At 59.6% G+C, this 15,566-nt stretch overlaps 1 protein-coding gene across 1 annotated transcript in view; it reads left to right on the plus strand.

Annotated features, from left to right (window-relative positions):
• Nucleotides 1-15,566, plus strand: part of LRP1 (LDL receptor related protein 1) — a 76,248-nt gene that overhangs the window by 38,500 nt on the left and 22,182 nt on the right. The window contains exons 21-42 of the mRNA XM_074374574.1: nucleotides 894-1,076; nucleotides 1,471-1,671; nucleotides 2,801-3,046; nucleotides 3,258-3,455; nucleotides 4,615-4,819; nucleotides 4,999-5,163; nucleotides 5,718-5,962; nucleotides 6,174-6,305; nucleotides 6,590-6,817; nucleotides 7,079-7,253; nucleotides 7,347-7,441; nucleotides 7,668-7,817; nucleotides 7,912-8,052; nucleotides 8,373-8,507; nucleotides 10,011-10,142; nucleotides 10,370-10,504; nucleotides 10,685-10,814; nucleotides 10,939-11,065; nucleotides 11,410-11,561; nucleotides 11,654-11,778; nucleotides 12,075-12,452; nucleotides 13,836-14,025. Of these exons, the coding sequence (XP_074230675.1) occupies nucleotides 894-1,076; nucleotides 1,471-1,671; nucleotides 2,801-3,046; nucleotides 3,258-3,455; nucleotides 4,615-4,819; nucleotides 4,999-5,163; nucleotides 5,718-5,962; nucleotides 6,174-6,305; nucleotides 6,590-6,817; nucleotides 7,079-7,253; nucleotides 7,347-7,441; nucleotides 7,668-7,817; nucleotides 7,912-8,052; nucleotides 8,373-8,507; nucleotides 10,011-10,142; nucleotides 10,370-10,504; nucleotides 10,685-10,814; nucleotides 10,939-11,065; nucleotides 11,410-11,561; nucleotides 11,654-11,778; nucleotides 12,075-12,452; nucleotides 13,836-14,025 (3,868 nt within the window). The remainder of the gene's footprint in view (nucleotides 1-893; nucleotides 1,077-1,470; nucleotides 1,672-2,800; nucleotides 3,047-3,257; nucleotides 3,456-4,614; nucleotides 4,820-4,998; nucleotides 5,164-5,717; nucleotides 5,963-6,173; nucleotides 6,306-6,589; nucleotides 6,818-7,078; nucleotides 7,254-7,346; nucleotides 7,442-7,667; nucleotides 7,818-7,911; nucleotides 8,053-8,372; nucleotides 8,508-10,010; nucleotides 10,143-10,369; nucleotides 10,505-10,684; nucleotides 10,815-10,938; nucleotides 11,066-11,409; nucleotides 11,562-11,653; nucleotides 11,779-12,074; nucleotides 12,453-13,835; nucleotides 14,026-15,566) is intronic.

Consider the following 15,566-nt stretch of genomic DNA (forward strand, 5'->3'; position numbering starts at 1 on the left):
CTGCCAGATACTCCTTCTGCTCCTTCCCCAGCCTCCTGCGTCAGATCTCAACACAGCAGCCAGAGCCATCCTGTCAGATCGCTCCCCAGCCCCGCCCTCAGTGCTCCCTGTGTGCTCAGAGTCAAAGCCAAGACCCGCCCCACGCCTGCAGATCCCCTGCCTCTCTGACCTGCATTCCTGCCACTCATCTCCTTCTTCACTCTGCTCCAGCTGTGCAGCTTTAAATATGCCCTGGGCATTTTTCAAATATGCCCTGCCTACTGCTATCTCAGAGACTGCACTAGCTGGTCCCTCTTCCCGGAATGCGCCTCCAGGTTAATCTCACAGCCCACGTCATTCAGGCGTCTGCTCAAACTTCTCTTGCTTAAGGGCCTTCCCTGACTGTCTTATCAAAAGTAGCATCTCATCCTCTGTGGCCTTGACCCGGCTTTGTTTGTGGCTTTGATAACTACCTGCAGTTCCACTCTGGGTTCGTGTGTCATGTCTTTGCTACTTCTCTTCCCGCCTAGAACTGCAGCTCCATGAGGATGAGGAATTGGTCTTGTTCATGCTGGCGCTTGGAACAGTGCCTAGCACGCCAGAGGTGCTCAAGAAGTGTTTGTGGAGTGAATGAGGTGTGGGGCGTTTGAGCCTTGGCCCAGTGAATTGTTTATCCAACCCAGCTCTCGTGTGTGAAATAGGGAGATTAGACAAGATTCATTTCTGGAGTCCTACAGGGTGTAATAGCCCTGAGTTAGTGCTTTTGAGGAGTGTCAGCAGGACTCAGAGAAGTCTCTCTCCTTGCTTCAGCTCGTAGCACCGGGCAGGTATCGCAGCAGAGGGTTGGGAAGGTAGAGGTGTGGATGGCTGACACGGAGCCCCTAACGCCCTGCCCTCCACCTGCCCCCCTGCAGCCACAAGGCCTCCTGGCGGCTGCCACAGTGACGAGTTCCAGTGCCGGCTGGATGGTCTGTGCATCCCCCTGCGGTGGCGCTGTGACGGGGACACTGACTGCATGGACTCCAGCGATGAGAAGAGCTGTGAGGGAGTGACCCACGTCTGTGACCCCAATGTCAAGTTTGGCTGCAAGGACTCTGGTAAAAAGGACGATTGAAAGGAAACAACATGGACAGGAGACCATATTGAGGGTGGGGCAGTGGCCAGGGAGATGGCACAGTGCTGTGGGGCATGGGGTGGGGACGTTGCGAGGCAAAAGGCTCGCAGAAGCTTGGGCCTGATGCACAGGGGCAGGTATGTAGGGGCCAGGCCTGCACTAAGGGCCCTGGGAACCAAAACCCTCACCGGAGTTGAATCTCAGCACCTCCTACAGATTCCTGCCTTCTTTATTGCCTGTGTAAATTTGACAGAAAAATCCTCAAGGTTCCTAGTGGTCCCCAGGGCATTGCAGTCATGACCCGATCAAAGAAGCCCACTGGGTCTGGAAGGAAGGGCACAGAGAGCCTGACCCCTGGTGTTGTACCCATCCCTCAGCTCGGTGCATCAGCAAAGCGTGGGTGTGTGACGGCGACAGCGACTGCGAGGACAACTCAGACGAGGAGAACTGTGAGTCCCTGGCCTGCAGGCCACCCTCGCACCCCTGCGCCAACAACACCTCGGTCTGCCTGCCCCCCGACAAGCTGTGTGATGGCAACGATGACTGTGGAGACGGCTCGGATGAGGGAGAGCTCTGCGGTGAGGCCCGGGCTGGGAGGGGCCTAGCCGAGACGCGGGCAGGGCGGCTGGGCACGGGGCCTGGGCAGGGCAGGGCACTGGAGCAGGACGGGCCCTGTGGGGAGAGGTCTGAGACTGGGAAAGGGCAGCTCTGGCTGCTGGGCAGGTAGTACCCAGAGCAACTGCCATCAACCCATGTCGATTTAGGACTCATCTTGGCAAGAGACTCGGCTCAGCGTGTCTGAGCATTGAACCCATAAGCAGCCCTGTGGGGCAGATACTAGTGTCCCCTCCATCCTAAACATGAGAAAACTGAGGCACAGAGAGGTTAAATAACTGGCCCAAGGTCACACAGCTGGCGGAGCACTGTGGAGACAGTGCAGTGCAGCCCCTCCCTGCAGGCACAGCCCCCTCACCCACAGTCGTACCCCAGAGCAGTGTGGAGCCGGTGTTCGAGATGAAAGCACAGGGCTGAGGGCTGATGTGGTCAGGGCAGGCTCCCCAGCCTGCAGCGTGAGTGAGGAGGTGGGGGGAGGAGGCTCTGCCCTCAGGATCAAAAGAATGGGGTTGGGGGGCCACATGGTGTGACTCAGGGCTGGGGAGCAGAGCAGAGCAGCCTTATCTCTCCCAAGCTAGGCAGAACGCTGGGCTCCTTGGAGGAGAGGAGTGGGAGACAAGGACCAGCCCCGAGAACTGCTGACGTGTCCTCAGTCTGGGCTGGCAGGCCCCAGGGTGTGTCAGACGACCCTGGGCAGGACATTCCGTACCACATCCCACCCCATTATCACCCGCACATCAGGAGAAATTGAGATTCAGCCCTCCCAGAGAGAGGCAAAAAGCTGGGGTCCCCACAGTGGGCTCAAAAAGGGACAGGGATATAAGGCCAGAGAGAGGCGCAGCCAGTGATGCAGCAGTGCTCCTTGGGGAAAGAGAGGACTGGTCCCAGGTGGTGGGTGCCGGGGCCCCAGCCCTCGTCCCGAGGGAGCCTGGGAAGGAGTGAGACAGAGGAATGGAAAAGAAGGATGCCCTGGGCAGGGTGCCAGGGTTCTGTCTCAGGCACTCGGGACTTGGGGCCCAGCCAGGCCGTGGTCCTGCCTCCTTCCAGATCCTGCCCCTGATCCTGTCCCCTGCCCCTGCCCCCCCCCCCCAGACCAGTGCTCCCTGAATAACGGTGGCTGCAGCCACAACTGCTCGGTGGCACCTGGAGAGGGCATCGTATGCTCATGCCCTCTGGGCATGGAGCTGGGGCCTGACAACCACACCTGCCAGATCCAGAGCTACTGTGCCAAGCACCTCAAGTGCAGCCAGAAGTGCGACCAGAACAAGTTTAGCGTGAAGTGCTCCTGCTACGAGGGCTGGGTGCTGGAGCCGGACGGCGAGAGCTGCCGCAGCCTGGGTGAGGCTCAGGGGGCGGTGGCTGGGCAGCGGGCAGGCAGGCCAGGGCAGGCCCCTGAGCTGCAGTGGGCCGGGCTTGGGCGGCGAAATGCCAGAGGCCGAGGTTTCCATCCAGGCCCGGTGCCAGGGCCCACAGAGACCCTGCCTGCTCCTGGACGGGGCGGCTCGGGGCAACAGGCCCCCTGTGACCCCCCTATCACACCTCTCCCCAGACCCTTTCAAGCCATTTATCATCTTCTCCAACCGCCATGAGATCCGGCGCATTGACCTTCACAAAGGGGACTATAGCGTCCTGGTACCCGGCCTGCGCAACACCATCGCCCTGGACTTCCACCTCAGCCAGAGCGCCCTCTACTGGACTGACGTGGTGGAGGACAAGATCTACCGCGGGAAGCTGCTGGACAACGGAGGTGACTGCTGCCCACCCGCCCACAGGGGCTGACGCGGGGTGGAGTGCACCCACCTGCCAGACCGCACGTGGGTGCTCAGAACCACGGGGCCAGATGCAGGCTGCCCGGAGCAGTGGCCCTTAGCTCCCCTGTCCCCCATACTCTTGTAAATTGGGTTAGATTTTGCTGTTGGTCTCAGCGCCTGACGCCCCATAATTATCGTCGGCAGAGCTGCCAGCCTGATAATTAACAAAATGATCAGCCTTTCTTTGGAGTGGCCAGAATTGCAGGCTTGCAAGAAAAAAGCCATTTAGGGGGTGGGGTACCTGAACTCTGCCTTCTGTCCCAAGGTAGCCTGACCCATCACAGACTTACTACAGTAATAGCATTCGTTCCTGAGTGCCTGCCCCACACACTGGTCCCTGTGGAGACAGCAAGGAGCAAAACTGACCCAAATACCTCCCCTCATGGAGCTTCCGAGCCAGTGGGAACATCAGATATAAACACAGCAAATGAGTACACGGACTGAGAGCGGGCAGTGGTGTGGATAAAGCGGAAGGGGGTGAGGTGGGGAGGGAGAGCGGGGGAGACATTTAAATGGTCTGGATGGTCCAGGAAGGCCCCCTGAGAAGCTGACATCTGAGCAAAGACTTGAAAGAAGCACATCTTACTAGAGGAGCTGGTATTGCCTGTAACAGAGAAAACCTGGAACCATCTCAAATGCCCATCAACAAGGGGATGGCTAAGTGACGACGTTCACACAATGTAACAGTTTCTAAAATAATGAGGTCCGTACATATTTATGACCATAGGAAAATCTCCACTGCCGTTTGTGGAGTGACTTCTAAAAAGTTCTATCTGCCTCATATTGCATCTAGGTCTGTCCCGCAAAGTCTCCACCCTCAGCCCTGACCTCCTCCCAGGGATTAGCCCTTCAGAGAGTTGCAAGCAGAAAATAGTTGCCACTTCCCCTTCTCCAGGGTTCTGGAAGCCAGGCTTCTACCTGACCTCTTGGTGCAGGGGGCCTATGTGAGGAAAGTGGGGGTTCTAGGAATGCCAGCTGAATCTGGGGCACCAGAGATATTGGCAGAGGTGTCCAGGTTGAGGGTGGGTCATCCAGGGATATCGTGAGTTCACCCACTCCAGGTGATTCTAACCTCCCATGACCTCTCTTCTGCAGCCCTGACCAGTTTCGAGGTGGTGATTCAGTACGGCCTGGCCACACCCGAGGGCCTGGCTGTAGACTGGATTGCAGGCAACATCTACTGGGTGGAGAGTAACCTGGACCAGATTGAGGTGGCCAAGCTGGATGGGACCCTTCGGACCACCCTGCTGGCCGGTGACATTGAGCACCCAAGGGCGATTGCACTGGATCCCCGAGATGGGTGAGCACCCTGCCCAGCCCTATTCTGGCCCCATGGTCCCCCGAAGCCTTGTTCAGCCAGGCCAGGCACATCTGTCTCCTTAATGTTATTTGCCCGCTCTGCCCTTCACCAAGAATTCTACTGTAGCCCCTCCCCCGGGCCCCAATCTTGGCCCTCCTGACCCCCTCCCCACTCCCCAGGATCCTGTTTTGGACAGACTGGGATGCCAGCCTACCCCGCATCGAGGCAGCCTCCATGAGTGGGGCCGGGCGCCGCACCATCCACCGGGAGACGGGCTCCGGGGGCTGGCCCAATGGGCTCACTGTGGACTACCTGGAGAAGCGCATCCTCTGGATTGATGCCAGGTCAGCGATCGGCACTGCCCCGGGGGCCTCCATCCTCCCTCCCCTGCCCCTCAGGGACAGGGTGGGGCCAGGGTCCCAGGCCCTGGCAGCCATGAGGGTGGGGACAAGGCCCAGGGGAGCTGGAGCCAGAACCACGGAAGGGCTGTGCCCAGGAAGAGGACGAGTGAGGGGAGAGGCCGAGCTGGGGAAGCAGTGCTGATAGAAGGTGGGGGCAGGGCTGCCTTTTGCACAGGAGTGCCCGGCTGAGGGCTCAGGCACACATCTGTGTGCTCTTCTCGGGGCTGTCTGCCCAGAGGAAGGGGAGACGTTTTCCAGCTGATGTTCCCAAAGGGGGTGCCTTTTTCTAACCTTCACCACAGCCCTGTGTGCTAACAGCTGCCCTGAGGAGAAGTGAGATGAAAGACTCAGGGTATGGGAATTGGAGTCAGAGCTGGGGGGGGTCTCACTCCAGGGGGTGCTGTGGGCCAGGGCCTGGAAGGTGGGGGCCCTGGGCTACATGCCCTGAGGGCTGAGGTCCCTGCCAGCTCCTCACCCTGCCCCGACCACACTCTCAGGTCAGACGCCATTTACTCAGCCCGTTACGACGGCTCCGGTCACATGGAGGTGCTTCGGGGACACGAGTTCCTGTCGCACCCGTTTGCAGTGACACTGTACGGCGGCGAGGTGTACTGGACTGACTGGCGGACAAACACGCTGGCCAAGGCCAACAAGTGGACCGGCCACAACGTCACCGTGGTACAGAGGACCAATACCCAGCCCTTCGACCTGCAGGTGTACCACCCCTCCCGGCAGCCCACGGGTAAGGGGCCAGAAGGGAGCCAGCAGCCTCTGTGGAAGCCTTCGGGAGAGGAGGGGGTCTGCACTGGGATGGCAGGGCTGGGCCAGCCTGCTGACAGAGGAGGGTCTGGCAGCAGGTGATGCTGGAGCAGGAAGGGGTGAAGAGGGAGTGGGCCAGGTGCACAAGGCCAGGTACCACTGGACCACCTTGCTTTTCCTCCCCCTACCCCCAGCTCCCAACCCCTGTGAGGCCAATGGGGGCCGGGGCCCCTGCTCCCACCTGTGTCTCATCAACTACAACAGGACCGTGTCCTGCGCCTGCCCGCACCTCATGAAGCTCCGCAAGGACAACACCACCTGCTATGGTAGGAGCAGCCCCGCTCCTCAGAGCTGGGGCCAAGCCGAGGCTGAGGGGGAGAGCCAGGCCCCCGAGCCCCAGGCTGTAAGTGCAGGCAGACAGCCCCAGCTGGGAGGGGCCTGGCGGGAGAGGCCCCAGAGGCGGCCTGCGTATGAAGAGGCTGGCTCCCCAGCAGGGGGCGGCCTCCCTGATGGCCAAGGGCCCGCAGCGAACAGAAGGAACCAGGAGAATCCGGGGGGTGGGAAGCGCGCAGGCAGGGGCTGCCCTCAGTGACTTGCCCCGTGCCCACAGAGTTTAAGAAGTTCCTGCTGTACGCACGTCAGATGGAGATCCGGGGTGTGGACCTGGACGCCCCCTACTACAACTACATCATCTCCTTCACGGTGCCCGACATCGATAACGTCACGGTGCTGGACTATGACGCCCGCGAGCAGCGCGTTTACTGGTCGGACGTGCGGACACAGGCGATCAAGCGGGCCTTCATCAACGGCACGGGCGTGGAGACCGTCGTCTCTGCAGGTTCTGCCCTGGCGCTGGACCCCTGTCCACCCCTGGGCATGGGAGCCCCCCACCCAGCCCTTGCTCTCCGCCCTGGTCCCAGCCCCCACCCCCAGGTCCCCTTGGTCCTGACACTCCTTCTCCAAATCCTTTTCCCTCTCAGTGCTCCAGTCCTGGCTTCCTGATCCCTGTTCCCCCGGAAACCAGGTCGGCCCCCTCCCCTCGAGCCTCCTGACCTATGTCCTGCAAACACTCAGGCACGACTCCCCACTCTGCTCCTAGACTTGCCAAATGCCCACGGGCTGGCTGTCGACTGGGTGTCCCGAAACCTGTTCTGGACAAGCTATGACACCAACAAGAAGCAGATCAACGTGGCCCGGTTGGATGGCTCCTTCAAGAATGCGGTGGTGCAGGGCTTGGAGCAGCCGCACGGCCTGGTTGTCCACCCCCTGCGCGGGTCGGTCCAGGGCCCAGGGTTGGGGGGTGTGGGGTATGGGGTGGGGAGGAAGAGGACTCTGACGTTCCCCCCACCCCCCCCCGGCACCCCCAGGAAGCTCTACTGGACCGATGGGGACAACATCAGCATGGCTAACATGGACGGCAGCAACCGTACCCTGCTCTTCAGTGGCCAGAGGGGCCCTGTGGGTACGAGCTCGCCCTGCTGCCTTGCTGCCCTCCCCTAGCTCCTCGGCCAGGAGGTGGTCTCAGGGCCCCCCAGTTGCCCCTCCGTCTCCCCGAGCCCCCAGCTTCGTGCTTGTTCTCACCCCCCCCCATACCGCACACCCTTCACACACACTCTGTGCCCATCCCCGGGGGTGAGAGCCCCAGCCCTGGTGCCAGGCTCTCTGGCAGTAACACTCCCCTCTTCCAGGCCTGGCTATCGACTTCCCTGAAAGCAAACTCTACTGGATCAGCTCCAGGAACCACACCATCAACCGCTGCAACCTGGATGGGAGCGGGCTGGAGGTCATTGACACCATGCGGAGCCAGCTGGGCAAGGCCACTGCCCTGGCCATCATGGGTGAGAGCAGGGGCAGGAGCAGAGCAGGTGGGGAGACAGGGCTGGCCTGGGGGTGGGGCCTTCCCCAGGGTCTCATCCCCTCCTGCTGCCCCAGGGGACAAGCTGTGGTGGGCAGATCAGGTGTCAGAGAAGATGGGCACGTGCAACAAGGCTGATGGCTCGGGGTCTGTGGTCCTGCGGAACAGCACCACCCTAGTGATGCACATGAAGGTCTATGATGAGAGCATCCAGCTGGGTAAGGCGGGGCGAGGGACGGGGGCAGTGGGATGGGGGTCAGAAAGGACAGGACTGTGGCCAGGAGGAGCTGCAGGAACCCCCGGGCACATGAGCAAATGGGAGTGAAAACGGGTTGGCTCTGTCACCACCCAAGGGGCTCCTCTTTTGCAAGGGCCAGGGGCCCTGCAGGACAGAAGACCTAAGAGCTGGGTTGGGTGGTGACCCCCACAAGGTCCAGGGTAAAGGAGTGACCATCCTGTCCCTGAGCAGCACAAGTCTGACACTGAGGTCCTGAGGAGGGTCTCTAACCCTTTCTCTCTGCCTTCCACCCACCTCCAGACCACGAGGGCACCAACCCCTGTAGCGTCAACAATGGCGACTGCTCCCAGCTCTGCCTGCCCACGTCGGAGTCCACCCGCTCCTGCATGTGCACAGCCGGCTACAGCCTCCGGAGTGGCCAGCAAGCCTGCGAGGGTCAGTGCCCCACCTCTCCTCCCCACCTGTCCCTGGTCCCCAACCCCGACCCATCCTTCTCTGCGGCCCACCTTCCTCTTCACCTGGGCAATAGGACTGCATTCATCGTGTATTAAGTGCCTTTCAGGTTAGATGCTGGGTGCCACTGGGGAAGCCAGGGGGCGGAAGTCCCTGTCCCTGTGCTCTGCAGCCTCAACCAGAAGGGGAGGCTAACATGGAGTAGCTCTGGTTTTCAGTAAGATTTTACAGAAACAGATGTCAGAGGGGGCGCCAGGGCCAGCTTCATGCAGGAGGTATGCTGTGAGCTGGGTTTTGTAGGGCACATAGGATTTGAGTGTGTGGTATGAAGGAAAAGGGACGATATGCCAGGCAAGAGGTCAAGCAATAGGAGGGTGTGTGCAGGGCCCTGAGGTGCCAACCCGAGTGGCGGGCAGCGTGCTGGGAAGTCATGGGGGAGGCTGTGGGGGAGGGCGGGGTTCCCACAGGTGCTCAACCAGGAGCGGCAGAAGGCGGTGTTTGGGGCAGATTCACCTGGCGGCAGAGAGCCGGCTGAGTGGAGGAGGGAGAAACCAAGGCAGTTAGACCAGTCAGGAGGCTCTTAGCGTAGCTAATCCCAGTACTGGGAGATGCGGCCTAGGCTGGGGTTTAGCAGCTGCGCTGAAGAGAAGGGATGAAACTCAGACATTTCACAAGAACTTGATGACTGATTTACGAGCTTGCCCCAGGACAGCATTTCCCAAAGTGCACTCCTGGGAACATCCCTCTTTGATGTGGTAGATGTTACAGAAAGAAACACTGGGTTGAACAAAGTTTAAGTGGTTTTTTGCTGCGGAAATTCTCAGAGCCTTGAATATGTTCATCTGCACTGAGAATTTTTCAAGGGAAGATTCTAGTGTTTGGGGTCTCCCCATACTCACTCAACTCAGGGAGCCTGAGCAACCAGGGCCCATTTGGGGATTCGTTTGGGGACTTGCTGTCTGAAGGGATAAAGGCAAGGGAGGGTTCTGGGGTGCACGGAGAGTGGGCCCTCATAAGAAATGGGAAAGTGGGAAGGGGACTGGCTCAGGAGTGAGGTGTTGGAGACAAGGCTGTGGCACAGACCAGAAGGGTGAGGACAAAGAGGTAGCTAAGGTGGAAATCTAGACTTGGGCGTCATTCAGTGCTTTTGTCTTGTCTGAGCCTCCCCAGGTTCTTTCTAAGGCCTTTGGGGATGCCGGGTTGGGTGGAGTGAGGCTGGACTGGAGGGCAGAGGGTGGAGAGAAAGCTGGGTCTCTGCTGCCCTCTCGTGGTGGCTGGGGGTATCGCAGGTGGAGAGCTGTGCGCTCCTGTTCCCACCTGCAGCCAGGTGACCTCCCTGCCCAGGCCCCAGGCTGGGGTGTGTGTGTGGGTTGTTGGGGGGGGGTATGACGGCTGGGAGGAGACATCAGGAGGGTTGGAAGGTGACAGAAGCCAAGCTTAAGAGGTGTCCGCAAGGCCCGTGCTGAAAGTGTCCCTGTGTTTCAGGTGTGGGCTCCTTTCTCCTGTACTCTGTGCACGAGGGAATCCGGGGAATCCCCTTGGATCCCAATGACAAGTCAGACGCCTTGGTCCCAGTGTCAGGGACCTCCCTGGCTGTCGGCATCGACTTCCACGCTGGTGAGCCATTTGGTGGCAGGAGGAAGTGGGACATGACCTTCAGGGTGGTTTGCTCTGGGAGTCCAGTGGGAAGCTGCCTGACCACAGCTGCTCCTTCCCTGCTATCTCCCCTTCCAAGCCCCTGGATCCCCCAGCTCTCGGTCGCCTCTATCCTGACCCCCTTGTGCTTTTGACCCCCTCCCCACCCTCTCTCTGTCTTATCCCCATGTTGGCTTTGCCACCTCCAGAAAATGACACCATTTACTGGGTGGACATGGGCCTAAGCACCATCAGCCGGGCTAAGCGAGACCAGACGTGGCGCGAGGATGTGGTGACCAATGGCATTGGCCGTGTGGAGGGCATCGCAGTGGACTGGATCGCAGGTGAGCTGTGGGAGGGCTGCAGAGCTGCAGGTGAGGCAGGCAGAGGGCTGGGGAAGTGGGGTCTGAGGAAAAAGGGTAGGCAGGAATGGCTGGGGAGAGGCAAGGGCGTGGGGGGGCTGGGAAGGAATCAGGTACACACCTGTCCACCTGAGCCCCCAACCCCCCCTACTCCTTCTTCAGGCAACATCTACTGGACAGACCAGGGCTTTGACGTCATCGAGGTCGCCCGGCTCAATGGCTCTTTCCGCTATGTGGTCATCTCCCAGGGTCTGGACAAACCCCGGGCTATCACTGTTCACCCAGAGAAGGGGTAAGGAGCTGGACAGGCTGGCCAATCCCCACTCCTGGCTCTGGTCTGGCCTGGTCCCTCGGCCACAGGCCCCCTGTCCTCCATGTTCTGGGGACCGACCCCCTCTTCCGACTCCACCCCACAGGTACTTGTTCTGGACTGAATGGGGCCAGTATCCACGTATTGAGAGGTCTCGGCTCGATGGCACCGAGCGCGTGGTGCTGGTTAACGTCAGCATCAGCTGGCCCAACGGCATCTCGGTGGACTATCAGGTTTGGACACAGTCTCTCAGCCCTGGGTCTGATGGGGTGGACCCTGTGCTGTGGACAGATGCTCCCTTACCCTGTTCCCCATTGAATCTCTCTATCATGAGGCTCTGTTGGGGGGTAGCATGGACTCAGGGAGTCATGGGGTCTCCTGGCCAAGCCCCCCGCAGAGTAGGGCTCCTGCCACCCCAGAGGTGACAGGGGTCACTCAGAAGTGGGGACTGCAGGGATGCCTAGAGGTCAGCAGGTCAGAGGGCAGGAGGATGTGGAGGAAGGAAGGGAAAGACGCGAGAGGCAGGAGTGAGTGGGACGTGGGGGCTGGAGGTGAGGTGGGCGCCTCTGGCCCACAGGATGGGAAGTTGTACTGGTGCGATGCCCGGACGGACAAGATCGAGCGGATCGACCTGGAGACGGGCGAGGACCGCGAGGTGGTTCTGTCCAGCAACAACATGGACATGTTCTCAGTGTCCGTCTTTGAGGAGTTCATCTACTGGAGTGACAGGTGGGCCTTCTCCCCCGGCCTTCTCTTGGGTCGTCTGTTCCCTCCCTGCTGGCCCCGACTGACGTCCTACTCATGGCCCTTCCCTCCCCAAGGACTCACGCCAACGGCTCCATCAAGCGTGGGAGCAAGGACAACGCCACAGACTCTGTGCCCCTGCGGACAGGCATCGGCGTGCAGCTCAAAGACATCAAAGTCTTCAACCGAGACCGGCAGAAAGGTGAGGCTGCGGCTCTGGGCTGGGCAGGAGAGGCCAGAGGGCACCGCCTTGGGGGGCCAGAGTGAGAGGGGCTGGGAGACAAGTTAGACCCGCTTCCAGCATCCCAGAGACCCTGGGGTGGCGAAGAGAGACTGGGGAGTTGAGCACAGGGGCCTGGAGGGTAGTCTGAACTGAGGGCACCAAGGCAGAGCTGGGCACCAACCAGAGCTTCCACCTCAGCGGAGATGACAGAGGCACCAAGGCAGGCCCTGCCCTCTGTAACCTCCGCCTTCCCTGTGCCCCCACTCCTACCCCAGGCACCAACGTGTGTGCGGTGGCCAACGGCGCGTGCCAGCAGCTGTGCCTGTACCGGGGCGGCGGGCAGCGGGCCTGCGCCTGCGCCCACGGGATGCTGGCTGAAGACGGGGCGTCGTGCCGCGAGTACGCGGGCTACCTGCTCTACTCCGAGCGCACCATCCTCAAAAGCATCCACCTGTCCGATGAGCGCAACCTTAACGCGCCGGTGCAGCCCTTCGAGGACCCCGAGCACATGAAGAACGTCATCGCTCTGGCCTTCGATTACCGCGCAGGCACCTCCCCGGGCACCCCCAACCGCATCTTCTTCAGCGACATCCACTTTGGGAACATCCAGCAGATCAATGACGATGGCTCGGGCAGGACCACCATTGTGGAGAGTGAGCCCAGACTCCTGTTCTTCCCAGGGAGCTGTGGGGAGAGGGGAGGAGGGGGCGGTCAGCACAGACTCAGGGCAGAGAAGCTGCAGGCACCAGCCAGCCCAGTCCTGCCCCAGATCTGAGTCCCACTTGCCTCGGCGACCCTGACAAGCGGCCGGCGAATCACACTACACCCACTGTAGTTCCTTGACAGTTTCTCCTCCCTGGAGTCAGAGCTGGCCCCCTCTAGCGCTTGTTCTGCCCACGGGCTGCACAGAACAAGCGAAGCTTCCTCTGTGTCTGGTGCTCCCAGCGCAGTCTGCACAGACAGGGCGGGCTCAACCCCAGACACAGGACGTCAGCCACTTGGGCAAGTTTTCTGTGCTCTCCAAGCCTCAGATTTCTCGTCTGTATAAAGGGACAGGATCACCTGCCACAGTGGGTGGGAAGGTTGGCTCAGCCCAGGATGCATCTTGTGCTCCGTGGAAGGTGGTGGCTGTGAGAGCTGTCATCCTGGGACAGCCTTTCAGCTCTTTGAAAACTGCTATTTTGTGCCACCAGTTTTCTCTTCTCTGGTCTGGATGCCCCTGGGTCCTTTGCCTCGTTCATTTGTTCATGTATTCATTGCTTCTGTCCATTAAGAACTGCCAGGCATGGAACTAGGTGCTGGGTACACAGTGGTGATAAAAACAGACCTGTCCTTCAACCTCCTTGGCCATTTTCTGCTCCACAGAGTCCAGTCCACATGTCTGTCTAAAAATGTAGGGTCCAAAGCTAAACTTGATATTCTGTAATCGTGGTTTGATCAGGAGAGACCAGCAGAAGTGTCCTTCAGGCTATTGTTCAGGCTACAATACTTCTATTAATGCTGGCTTCTGGCAGCCACATCACCAGACAGCTTGAAGCCACCGAAACCTCTGAGTCTTTAAACTACTGCTCGGCTGCATCTCTCTCATCGTGTACTTAGTTCTTTAACCAGAGTTTAAAATGTCTACAGAACAACCCAGTTCAGGGTCTTTTTAGGTAGGAAACTCCCCAGTACAGCCCACGTGGGATCTGATTTACTGAAATCCAGTTTGCACCCAACTTGGCAGAACTCTAGCTCCAGGGAAGTGTGACCACAGCATAAGGCCAAGTCTACCCAGCGGTGGGGAGACACAGGAAGAAGGATTGGGGGATTGACCATGGATCATTTGGGTGGGATATAGGGGGTACAGGAAGGGTTGGGGGCACGGAGAGCTGCACCCCCCCCCCACATGCTTCCCAGATCCCACACTTCCCGTCCAGCTCCACGTATGCCAGGGGGGTGGGTGCCCCAGGCCATGCCCTTATTTCCTGCCCAGGTTGCCCCTTTGCTCTGCTCTCTGGCCCCATCCTGACCCATCACTGCTTCTCTCCTCGCAGACGTGGGCTCCGTGGAAGGCCTGGCCTATCACCGTGGCTGGGACACTCTCTACTGGACAAGCTATACAACTTCCACCATCACTCGCCACACAGTGGACCAGACCCGCCCAGGGGCCTTCGAGCGTGAGACAGTCATCACCATGTCTGGAGACGACCACCCACGGGCTTTTGTGCTGGACGAGTGCCAGAAGTGAGCTGTAGGCCCAGGGCATGGGGAGGGGTGGGCCACAGGCCGGCAGAAACTGCCCCTGGGCAGAGCCAGGCAGGGGATGCAGGAACAAAAAAGGCTGACACTAACCTGAGTTCAGCCACTTCCTTGCTGTGTGACCTTGGAGCATTTGCATGACCTCTCTGAGCTTCAGTTTCCTCATCTGTAATAGGAGGACAATAACATTTCAGGTGCCTTATCAAGGGGAGGATGAGGGGGCTGTGGAGGATACACTGGCTTGGTAATTAATTGATTTATTCATCAGAGAACTGTGTTCAAGGCACATAATAGGTTCTCTACGTCTGGGATTCCAAGATTTAGGCAGATTGTTCACTGAATATCTGTTGTGTGGAAGCCTTGAACTGGGTGCATTTAAGCCACCTAGCTGGGAAGAGAAATCACTGGTGGGAAACACTGATGTTGGCAAGGCTGGATGCGATGACCAAGAGGCATCATGGGGGTGGTAGACTGGCACAAGGCCTGGAAGGAAAGGCCAGGGAAGGGCAGCCCAGATAGGGCAGAGCTTCGAGCAAGATCTAGAGGAGGGAGGGCTCCAAGCAGGGAAGGATGTGAGGGGCCTGCCCCACACCCAGCCCAATCACGGGGCTCCCATGGGTGGGGCAGGCCTGAGGACGCCCAGGAGACTGGGCTCAGGGTTGCAAAGGGAGAATTTGGGAGGAAACCACCCTGGGGTGGTGCACACCCCCGGCCTCCAGCCGCTCTGCTCTCCTGCACGGGCAGCCCCCTGACTCAACTAGTGGGCCTCTAGCGAACCCCCCACCCTCACCTTAGCGCTCCTGGCCCACACGCCAGCAAAATGTTTTCTCTTGGATTCAGCAGCGCTTGGAATGTTTTCCCAAAGCTTTACTAGGAAACTAAGGGACAAACAAAACCCAAAAGCAGCTACTTAGAAACAGTGAGTGCTCTGAACCCGGATTCCTTACCCTGAGGTAACTAATGTGCGGCCCCAGCCTGGCCCGCCTGACCAGCTTGAGGGCCCTCCACTCCCTTCCTGCCTCAGTGCCGCCTCAGTCCCGCCCCACATGTACACAGCTTATGACAGAGATCCTGTCTTCCCGCCGTGACCCTCAGTGACTTCAGCTGCCTAGTGCTGGCCTCAGGGCCTGACCTTCGTGGGCCTGGAGCCTCTATGGAGGGGCCACACTCTGGGCCCCTTTGCCGGCCTCCCAGCAAGTTCACGTTCCCTGCCTCGATTCAGAGGCGACAGAGCATGGCAGCTTCAGAAGGCCCTCCCAGCTGCCCTCCAGGTTCCTTTGCTCTGAGCCCAGGAGATTCAGTCCTTCGCTTAGCAAATGGCTTTCGAGAAGCAGTGATGTGCTGAGGATCCAGTGGGGAGCAAGACATATTGGATTCCAGCCCTGATGAGGCTGCAGGGAGCTTCATGAGTGTGTGAGGAGGACCTGACCCAGGCTGGAGGTCAGGGAATGTGCCCTGAGCCAGGTCTGGAGGAGACAGAGTGAAGTGAAGCCGGGCATGGTACCAGAAAAAGAGCTGAACTGTCT

This window comes from Camelus bactrianus, chromosome 12, assembly GCF_048773025.1.
Source record: "Camelus bactrianus isolate YW-2024 breed Bactrian camel chromosome 12, ASM4877302v1, whole genome shotgun sequence".
Lineage (NCBI taxonomy): Eukaryota > Metazoa > Chordata > Mammalia > Artiodactyla > Camelidae > Camelus > Camelus bactrianus.